At 28.0% G+C, this 10,304-nt stretch overlaps 3 protein-coding genes across 4 annotated transcripts; 1 reads left to right on the plus strand and 2 right to left on the minus strand.

Annotated features, from left to right (window-relative positions):
• Positions 1–98: 98 nt before the first annotated feature.
• LOC122566600 (dnaJ homolog subfamily A member 1) lies at positions 99–5,233 on the minus strand. Its single transcript, XM_043724114.1, has 5 exons — positions 5,073–5,233; positions 2,824–3,009; positions 2,437–2,731; positions 2,016–2,355; positions 99–1,915 (listed from the first exon to the last, which is right to left on the minus strand). The coding sequence occupies exons 2-5, from the start codon at positions 2,953–2,955 to the stop codon at positions 1,486–1,488; spliced, it is 1,197 nt and encodes a 398-aa protein (XP_043580049.1). The 5' UTR covers positions 2,956–3,009; positions 5,073–5,233; the 3' UTR covers positions 99–1,485.
• Positions 5,234–5,879: 646 nt separating this feature from the next.
• Positions 5,880–8,860, plus strand: LOC122566604 (40S ribosomal protein S24). 2 transcript variants are annotated; one of them, XR_006316576.1, is made up of 5 exons: positions 5,880–5,969; positions 6,331–6,399; positions 6,628–6,951; positions 7,970–8,044; positions 8,733–8,860. XR_006316576.1 is itself a non-coding variant. In XM_043724117.1 (4 exons), exons 1-4 carry the CDS (start codon positions 5,967–5,969, stop codon positions 8,733–8,735), a joined length of 399 nt encoding a protein of 132 aa, XP_043580052.1. In that variant the 5' UTR covers positions 5,880–5,966; the 3' UTR covers positions 8,736–8,860. The 2 variants fall into 2 exon arrangements, 1 of the variants encoding a protein (XP_043580052.1); XM_043724117.1 differs by lacking the exon at positions 7,970–8,044.
• Positions 8,747–10,300, minus strand: LOC122566602. The gene is made up of 3 exons (XM_043724115.1): positions 10,096–10,300; positions 9,663–9,872; positions 8,747–9,452 (listed from the first exon to the last, which is right to left on the minus strand). The coding sequence occupies exons 1-3, from the start codon at positions 10,244–10,246 to the stop codon at positions 9,064–9,066; spliced, it is 750 nt and encodes a 249-aa protein (XP_043580050.1). The 5' UTR covers positions 10,247–10,300; the 3' UTR covers positions 8,747–9,063.
• Between the last annotated feature and the right edge of the window lie 4 nt (positions 10,301–10,304).

The raw sequence follows: 10,304 nt of genomic DNA on the forward strand, positions 1-10,304 counted from the left end.
ATGTATATATACACATACATATGTATGTGTTGATTGTGAAGAAAATTGAAATATAACATGCACATGAGGGATCAGAGGTCGAATTTTAAACACCTTTCTTTGTTTTGACATACTTGACATTATACTTTTTCCAATTTATTTGAGACGATTCAAAACCGTACTAATCAATCACCAATTTATCTATAATAAATAAGATTATAGTATGCGTCTATTTTAATTCGCTATAGTAATTGCGGGCGAGTACATGACCTAGTATACAGTAAATTATGTGAAGATTGAAGGCGTGTTTAATTTAATGCAGCCGTACGATCATTAAAATGGACAGTTGTTTACGCGCATTATTCAATTTTAATGAAATATATTATGATATTAAAAAGATCAACTTTTTTTATAACGTTACTGAATACATTTTCTGAAATTATACTTTTTACTTTCAGTTCCAGTATTATGGTTATAAATAAATACTAGAACGCACAAATCTTGTTTTTTATTACAACAGATAATGAATACGCGCAGGTATAAGTCCAGTTATACACACACAGGAACCACATTTTTTTCACGAATTGTATTTTGAATAAACAAGATTTTTTTTTAATATCGTCATATGTCACTATATGAGACTATAAACAAATATTAAACACTACCTACATGTAATGGAATAATGTACCACTGAAAAAAAAGTAATTTTGAAGTCTATAGATCAAGATTACATTTTATTTCTGTTATAATAAATGTGTTCATCGATATTTCATACTATTTTCACGATCGTCATATTACTAATGTAGACATCGATTTAAATTCCAGAAGCTTGTATTGTAATAAAATACTAATAATTTAAAGAATTTCAAGGAATATGCGAATACAGGTATAGTTACTAATTTTGTTCGACTGTCTAACTTTACTTCTCGTATTCGCAGTATGCGCGTATCGATGAAAGTCGAGAACTTAAACAAAAAGATATTCACAAATAGCAGAAAGTAATCAGAACGTTCAGCGTTATACGATGGACTTGATTATGTTTTGCTTTCATTATTAACGTTACACGTCGTCACATTAGATGTTGAATAAATTCAATTTTCCTTATCACTCTGCTTACTGATAAGTACATCTCTTTAAATACTTTTCTACAGCAAGCGATGAAGTAATTTGTAAACCAGTTTACCAGCTTTCACCAGAATTTATAGTTTAATTCAGAAGTGATAATAAATGTACCATCAACAGCGTTTAGAGGTCTCCTCTATACAATTCAGTATTTGTGTATGTGATCTTTATACCAGAATCAATAGTGATTCTGCAGGTGTAAGTTTCACAGTCGTGCACTTATCTAAACATTTTTCTCAGGTTTTGTCATCTGTCTTGAAAAACTGTTATGTGTCCGCATTTTTTCGTCCTTCTGTTAATACATATGATTCAGAATCGAGCGAATGGGACAAAAGTTTAAAATGAAAGAATGATCATATTTATTGTGAGACTGATGTAATTGAATTAATTCGTGGCACATTGAACTCCGGAAGAACCTCCTTCGTCTTCCTCATACGCTTGTCGTTGTTCTCTTCGCTTCACTTCTTGATCTGGATCCAAGTCCATAAGAGAACAATCTTCTGCTCCCTCTGGAATTATAACCTCTTCTCTTGGTGGTAAACATTGTTCGAGCGTTGAAATGACAGACGGGTCTGTAGATTTCGGGAAATTCACTACAAATTGAATTATAAGCCTGCCGTGTGTGAAAGGATCTTTGTAAATCGGCATTCCCTCATTCAGAATGCACTTTAAGTCTCCATGTTTTACAACAGATCCAGGATACGAAGTTATTACTAAGTCTCTCCCGTCTAAAGTACGAATTACTTTCTGGAACCCACAAAGAGCTTCTACAAGCTCCAATTGCATCCTCATAATTAAATCGTGACGCGAACGCCTAAAATAATATAATTAATAAGCATTATATTCCAAATATGATACAATACTGTTAAATGTGATAATGTACGTTAAACATAACAATTATATAAAATACTAACTTGAAAATTTCGTGTTCTTTCTCTTCAAGAACAATCATAATATCGCCTGGCTCGTAATCTGGTTCTTGATCACCTTCTCCAGCAAAAACAATCCTCTGGTTATGTACCATACCTGGGTCGACATGAACTTCCAAAATCTTCCTATCTCTAATGGTTTTTCTGCCGCCACATTGTTTGCAGCGATCACGTGGATTAATGCGGTCTCCTTGACCTTTACAGTCTACACATATACTTTGCAGATGCTGTAGCATTCCAGGTCCTAATTGCTGTATTTGAACTTGCATACCAGAACCATGACATGTTGTACATTGTTCCACAGAACCTTTCTTCCCACCAATACCTGATAAAAATATTTTGATGTGCAACATTTCATTTCACATGTTCAAAACATCTTTAATAAATATTACTATATAATATGTACCTTCGCACTTATCACAAATGACATTTTTCTGTAAAGCTAACTTGCGTACGGTTCCTTTATACAATTCTTCTAGCGAAACGGATAAGTGATGTATAACATCTTGACCCTTGCGTTCTCTCCTACGACCCCTTCCACCAAAACCTCCACCAAAGAACATATCAAAGATATCCATTGGTGAAGAGAACACATTGCCTCCTCCACCACCTTCTTTTAAAGCTTGTTCCCCGCCTTGATCATAAATTCTCTTCTTTTCCGGATTCGACAATACTTCATACGCTTGTGAGATTTGTTTGAACTGTAACGTGAGAATTAAATTTAATAGTCAAACTTTTGTTTTATAACATTCAATTAGAATCTTTAGCATATTGTTACATTAAAAATACGAACTTTTTCTCCTTCATTAGGATTTTTATCAGGGTGATACTTTAAGGCAAGTTTTCTGTAAGCTTTTTTCAAATCTTCCTGTGTGCATCCAGGTTTCACACCCAAAACATCATAAAACGTAGTTTCTTTTACCATTTTTATTGATTTATTTTCTTTGGACGATCTTCAATTGTAATTATATTGCTCCTGCTAAAGACCAAATAAAGAGAAAATATTATTATGATTATGCACTTTAATTATCTATCGTCCTCACATAATTAATATCTTTATAATCACTTATTGATATTTACTTTAACACGAACTATTAAACATATCAAAATAATGCTTTGGTATTTTCGTTTTCTTCTTTACAATTATTAAGAACATGTAGATACTTTTGATAAAATTAATGTTATAATGTTTATTGTATATATTATATTAAATTTTATTATTCATTATTTATACTAATTAATCACTAATTATTTATATATAATATATTTAGATATATATTAGAGGCTGGTTATTCTAGCGTTAAAATGTTTATCAACTTGAATAACATAAATATGTAATTCATTATTGTACAATTTTCTTTTCACATTAATATGCATGAATTTAATACTATGTATTTCGTATTAAATATTTAATTTTATGTAGCAGACCAATTATATACATAACAATAAATGTACATTTTCTTTTAGAACAAAATTATTTCAAAATAATAAAATAAGAATCGATATTTATTATAATTGATAATACATATATCTAATAAAAGAAAATTGCAGGTAAATACACATATAGTATGTCAATTTATATATGGAAACGTAATTAAATCCCTCCATGTTACAACGTATTAAACATCAAAAACAGTTTTGTATTAATATCTGTTACAATAGTTTTATGAAGTATAGTAAAAGTATCACGCAGTTATAAACTATACTTTTTTATTAGATGATTATTTATTTAATTATATTTATAAAATATTAAACAGATGCACGATGAAAAAAATGCAACAGCAAAAATCAAACACCAAATGGAGATACTAATTGTTATGCAATTTAGGGACGTGTGTCCCTGATGCATGTACCATGAACTCATTACTCATGTAGTGTTATATATTTGCATTAAAATTCATTAAGTATAGATAAACGCAAAAGGTTGAAGGAAAAGAACTTTATATTTCTTCATTGTTTTTGAGACAGATAACTTAAGATCAAAATACTAAAATATATTATTGATATTTATATACGTTATACACGTTTTAAACATGGAAATTGCGAGTAATGACCTTGAACTTCAAATACTTCTAATTTTAATATCGATATAACATAATTAGAAGTATATATATATATAATGAAAAAGAAAAATTATTTAAAACTTGAGAGATCTTTATAATCGACTTAAAGCTGAATAAAAATGTTATAATTAACGTAGAGAAGTCTTTAAAGTGTATTAATACGCTTGTAGAAAAGTCCAGCAAATAGTATCCATGTGCGTGTTTCGTTTCAAAATGGCGACGACATGATATTTTAAGATGATAAAATATAATTAATTGACATAAAAAAGAAAATTAAAACTCCGTTCCAATCTAACGCAGTGTTTGTCGTATCGTGAACAAAGAACACTACACTTTCTAGATCCTTCTACTAACGTATACATGTATATACACATATACATACGCATATACTGGAGGTTTGGACTGCCGGTAAAAAATTGAGTAACAAAAGATTAATAAAAGACAAAATAATGATTTTCCAAAGCAAAAAAAAATTAGCGTTATCTTCCAATTTAAATGGTACAAGTGATATTGGAGATGTAATTAGAACTTATTACGCCTTAAGTGACAGATTATACTCTGCAACTTCAACCACGTTAGTATTGACACGAACGAGTAAGGCAATAGGGGAACATCCACCATTTTTCAACGTTAAAGTGCGAGTCATGGACGAGCACGACTTGTACTATGATAAAACTTATTGACGAGTATTTCGTAATATACAATATGCTTCAACAAGAATACAACTATTATTCAACCTTCAAACACCCACTTTAAATTCCCGAATCAGTAAAATGTCCTGAAAATCGCTACAATATTCCATAATATTCTCATGCTATACCATAAATTGACCCTACACGTTACCGCTATGCGAATTCCTACCTCGAGAAAATTTCGCGAGTTCATAATCGATCGCACGATTCAACCATGAAAATTCTATCCGTTTGGACGTATTTTCTAAAATATTTTGAACCTTACGATTATTTGTGTTCAATCTTACCTGTACTAGCAGAAAGAAAGCTATTCGTGCAAAATATTCGTGTGCTGTTAACGCTCGTCTCACTCCACGTAATACTATTTGACGAACGGTTGTAAGCGTATAGAACTCTCACCAATATTACTGCTCGTACTGTACCCGTTCTCGAAACTTCCTAGGAGAGTAATGGACGTTACACGGAAGAGAACCAATCAGATGGTCGAAGAATTGCAGTCAGCGCCAAATGCAATTACGGTCTTCCTAAGAGTCTCACGAGTATTTGTCCCAGTACTTCATCGATAAAGTAGTAAATAATTAGTTTATGTATGTTAAAACAAAGAAATTCACAAATTAATATTACACAATTTCTATGTGATTTGAAATTACAGTGAAATAAATTAAAAAATCCAAATATACGAACAACACTTTATAAAAATATTTCCTTATTTTTAATAATATTAAAAGTAATACTATTTTAAGTAAATAGTATTTTATTATAAAGTAATGTGATAAAACTGTTTTAAATACTTATTGAAAGCTTCTAGATATTTTAATAAAATTTAAAGTCTAAACAAAGATAATGTTACATTACTCTGATTTTTAATGATTACATATCATCTAAAATACTTAACAATATTGTATGACATTTTAAATAATTATTTTTTTTAATTATGCAGTTAATAGAAAAAGAAAAATTTTATATTGTTATATAGAATAATTGTGACTGTATATTTGGTAATATGTATAGTCTGTTCAACGAAACGAGGCAGTAAACGTGAACAAAATTTGATTGCCGTAGTTATAACCATTGGCTGCTGACTAGTAACATTCGAGAGTCATGCCTCGTCGAATAGATTATAGATCGCGCTGCACGTTTCCGTAACAGTCCTTTTGCTGGCGGTACCATAATCAAGCAAAATGGTATGTATTTTGTATCCCAAAATTATTAATTAATCGTTGAACAAAATATGGAATATTCCCTTAAAATGTTATCAATGATGTATAATTACTTTGTTTTTTACAAATATAATTCATTGATACCACCTCTATCAATATCTAACATTTATATTATTATAGCGTGACATCTTCATTAATGGTATAACACTATAAATGGAGAATGAAATGTAAATAGAAATATTTTGTTTAAATACAAAAGTGAAGTTATGAAATTAAATGTTTTTTATATTTTTTTAAATATCTTTATATAAGACAATATAATTGTAATGAAGATAATGAAAAACAAAACGTAACCTCGAAATTGGATTATTGTTCTTTATCGTAGACGGAGGGTGCTGTTACGATTAGAACCAGAAAATTCATGAGCAATCGGTTACTATGCCGAAAACAAATGGTATGTATGTATATTAATGATTATTACTTATTTTTAGTTGAAGTAACATTTCCTTAGATTTTTGTCTTTTGCTGTCATATCACATGTTAAAGTGTATCATGCTATTTATGCGTATATTATCTCAACACTTCAACTAATAGTTAATGAAGATAGAAATTTCTATTATTATTACAATTAATATTGTAGTCATTTATCTTTTTGTACTCATAAAACAATGTTTTTTTATAGGTTGTGGATGTATTTCATCCAGGACATTCATCAGTACGAAAAACAGAAATACGTGAAAAATTAGCTAAAATGTACAAAGTTATGCCAGATGTAGTTTTTGTATTCGGTTTCCAAACTAATTTTGGTGGTGGCAAATCAACTGGATTTGCACTGATCTATGATACATTGGACTTTGCAAAAAAATTTGAACCTAAATACAGGTTAGCTAGGCATGGACTATTTGAAAAGCAAAAACAGACAAGAAAGCAGCGAAAAGAACGTAAAAACAGAATGAAGAAGGTTAGGGGTACAAAGAAGAGTAAAGTAGGAGCTGCATCTAAAAAGGTAAGATAATACTATACCTATTTTTCAATTCATTATTATTTTTAAACAATACCACTTACTTAATGTCATTACATTCACAATATAATTAATAAGTATTCAAAGTTTATTAAAATTTTTGATAATATAAAATAATTTGGAGATGGTAATAATTTAAATGCTTTGGAGATGGCAATAATTTAAATGCTTTGGAGATGGCAATATATATTTATTTGATGATAACATTTGTATATATATTGTTTGTTTATAATTTTATTTCAATTTAAGTATCTTAATAGGATCTCAAAATAATTTAAAACATTTTATTAAAATACTCGTTGACAAATTTTATCATTACAAATTTCAATCATTGAGAAAAGCAATATAATAAACAAAAATTAAATATTTCCTACAAATTAAAAATGATTAAAACTAGTGTTAATGAAAAAAAATTTATATTTATTTAGATTTTAACTCTGCATTTTCATTTTTCATCAGTTATACCTTCTAATATGTAATTTTTTAGAGGAATATACTATTAATTAAATTTATGAATTCATTCTTTTCAACTCAGTTTTATAATATTTGAACTGAGCAGATAATGTATATATCTATATAATCAAAAACATTCTTAAGCATAAAAATTTTTAAATATGAAAAAGAAATGTAGATGATAGTAATATTAACACATATCTAGTTTTTTAGTAAAATATAAAGTATTTTAATTTTACATTAAATATGACAATGAAATTGTTCTGTATTGATTTGATTAAATAGTTTTTAATTAGTTTCAAATTATGTAAATGTATTTTTATACTATTTCTATGGTATAAAAATAAATTATTGTGTTACTGAGAAACTGGATTTGTGAATTAATAATATAACTATTATATAATTTTGATACAATAAATTTTTTACAATTATATGTGTAAAATGTACATATAAAATATTATATAATATATATAATTTGCTTATATGTAGAAGAAACACATATAATTTTTGCATGCTATTCAGTGGTATACGCTTTTTATTTACATTCTAGGGAAGGAAGTAGTCAAATGGTCATCATTTGTACTACAAGCCTGAAGAAGGAACTTAATTATGATGCTCATATATGGTCAGCATGCAAATTTCTAAGTTTTAGTTTTTCTTTTATGTTTTCTTAATTTCTAGTTTTCTAGATTTGGTTAAATATATTCTATGTTGTGATCTTCTTTATGTAATATGAATTTTAATTGAATTCCTGTAGTACAGTTTAATTGGATTCCTGTAGTATAGTTTAATTGGATTCCTGTAGTATAGTTTAATTGGATTCCTGTATATTTCATGTATTGTAACAATTGCTTCTCTTCCCACATTCTTATTAATTTCTCGTAGAATAATTTAGAATTAGAAATTGTCCATATATTTTCCAATCATGTGTTAACTATTTTTAACTGTAGTTTATTATAGAATTATTAGTTTTTATACAATCAAAGTTAACATTAACTCTTTGCCTTAAAATTTAAGGACATCTAACAGAATCTTACATATTATATTTCAGTAATATCTAAAAAGTAGATCTTACGTATATATTACTTGTGTTATCATTATTTAAGAATAAGTGCAAGATAAAAGCATTAGAGAACTAAGTAAAATAATAACACTTAATCCTATATTGAAGACCTCCTACACTAGTAATATGTATTTATTGTTATTCTGATTCATGCTTCTAGTAGAAGTAGAACATTTTTGCATGTGTGGGATGTAATGTTAATTAATGTTGAAATTGAACATTTTACTGACATTTTTTTTTTTTTTTACAGTAAATCCATAAGACATTATGAAGACCACGATTTGTTCAACAGGGATGTGGAAATTATTATAATTACTGAATACCCCAGATAATTATGATAAATTTTATAGAATAAAAGTGTACTCTTCTTGATAGAAACAATTCATTTCAGTACCCTTTTCTATCATACCTCACTGTTTATATAACATTTTATCCATAAGCATTGTGAGAACATTATATGATATACAAACATATTCTAATAACATGAATGTGTATTTTCATATAAAAATGATCAATTTAATAAAAATGCCGGATTTAAAGAAATTATGAGATGTTGTTATGTGTTGACATAAAATATTATACTATCCCATAAGAACTTCTACAGACCCTTTGTGAACAAAGTCGCTATCGGTTTCACTCTCCAACTCTTTCATTGTTAATGATGAGCTCTCGGAAGAATCAATCTGTTCAGTGTTCCTTATCGTTGTTTGCGGATCAATTTGTTGCGTCACAGGCGTGGTTATAGATGAAATCGTTTGCGATGATTCTGTAACTTCTGGATCATTTGTAAAGTCAAAAGTCTGTTCAGTCTCTATTTTAGTCGTGTCTTTTGGCTTAATGGTACTTGGTGTTTGAAAATTTAATTCATCAGAACTATCCTCATATACGTTTTGATTAAATCCTTTTTGTATAAAATACCAGTCACCAATACGAAATCCCCAGTCTTGATTAGGATCAAAAGATAAGATGGCTACAATTTATAAAAATTTGTATGAATTAAACTAAGGAAATATTAGTGATTAATGATATAATAATTAACGTTAACACATTATAACAAAAGATAATTTATGTTTAATCTTCATTAATGTACTGTTTATTTTTATTCTAATTTTCTACTCTAATATTCATGAAATTTATAAAAAAGTTATAGACTTAATATTAAACAATAATCTTTATTTACATAAATTTAATAGATGCCATCCATGATTTTTTATTGCATTTTGTAATTCAAATTTATCTAAGTTTAATATTTCAATTGTCAAAGAAGGCGCTGACGTAGTTGTTAATCCAAATAATCGTTCGTGAATTTGGTTTCTCAATTTAAACAGCCAATCTTGTATCTCCAGAAAAAATTTAGCATTTTGGAAACCTATTTGTAATTTATTATTTTCTGTAATAAGAAAAGTTAATTATTTCTCCTGTGTTGTGAGATAGTGCATTAAAATGTATTACTAGATATATAAGTAATTTATAAATATTACTTTATATAAGGAAAAATTTTTGATAAAAGTTTTTGCAAATATATTTAAGTATTTAAACAAAATGTTACTTTTTATTAAAAAATCTATCACATAGAATTTCGTCACTAAATTTACATTTACAAACTGTAACACCTCTATTATAAATTGCAGTTGATGTAGATAAATCACAAGTAGCAAGTAGTAAAATAGTAATAAAAACACACATCTTTTTCTTAGAAAATACTGACATCTGTGAATAGATGTTCATGCTTTTATATATACACTGCCGGAAACAAATGTTCATTATTGCAATAATTTTATAGAGAATTAAGTAAATCCGGCGCAATTACTGTTATACAACT

Source organism: Bombus pyrosoma, linkage group LG4, assembly GCF_014825855.1.
Source record: "Bombus pyrosoma isolate SC7728 linkage group LG4, ASM1482585v1, whole genome shotgun sequence".
Classification (NCBI taxonomy): domain Eukaryota; kingdom Metazoa; phylum Arthropoda; class Insecta; order Hymenoptera; family Apidae; genus Bombus; species Bombus pyrosoma.

Bases quoted from the DNA above. Each gene is read 5' to 3' on its own strand.
- LOC122566602 (XM_043724115.1), bottom strand. From the start codon at position 10,246: ATGAACATTTGTTTCCGGCAGTGTATATATAAAAGCATGAACATCTAT. The intron at 9,873-10,095 runs GTGTTACAGTTT...TTCTTATTACAG, and splicing joins AACTGCAATTTATAATAGAG to AAAATAATAAATTACAAATA. The intron at 9,453-9,662 runs GTAAATAAAGAT...TATAAATTGTAG, and splicing joins ATGGCATCTATTAAATTTAT to CCATCTTATCTTTTGATCCT.
- LOC122566604 (XM_043724117.1), top strand. The intron at 6,400-6,627 runs GTATGTATGTAT...GTTTTTTTATAG, and splicing joins TACTATGCCGAAAACAAATG to GTTGTGGATGTATTTCATCC.
- LOC122566600 (XM_043724114.1), bottom strand. From the start codon at position 2,955: ATGGTAAAAGAAACTACGTTTTATGATGTTTTGGGTGTGAAACCTGGA. The intron at 2,732-2,823 runs GTTCGTATTTTT...CTCACGTTACAG, and splicing joins ATCCTAATGAAGGAGAAAAA to TTCAAACAAATCTCACAAGC. The intron at 1,916-2,015 runs GTTAGTATTTTA...ATATTATTTTAG, and splicing joins AAAGAACACGAAATTTTCAA to GCGTTCGCGTCACGATTTAA.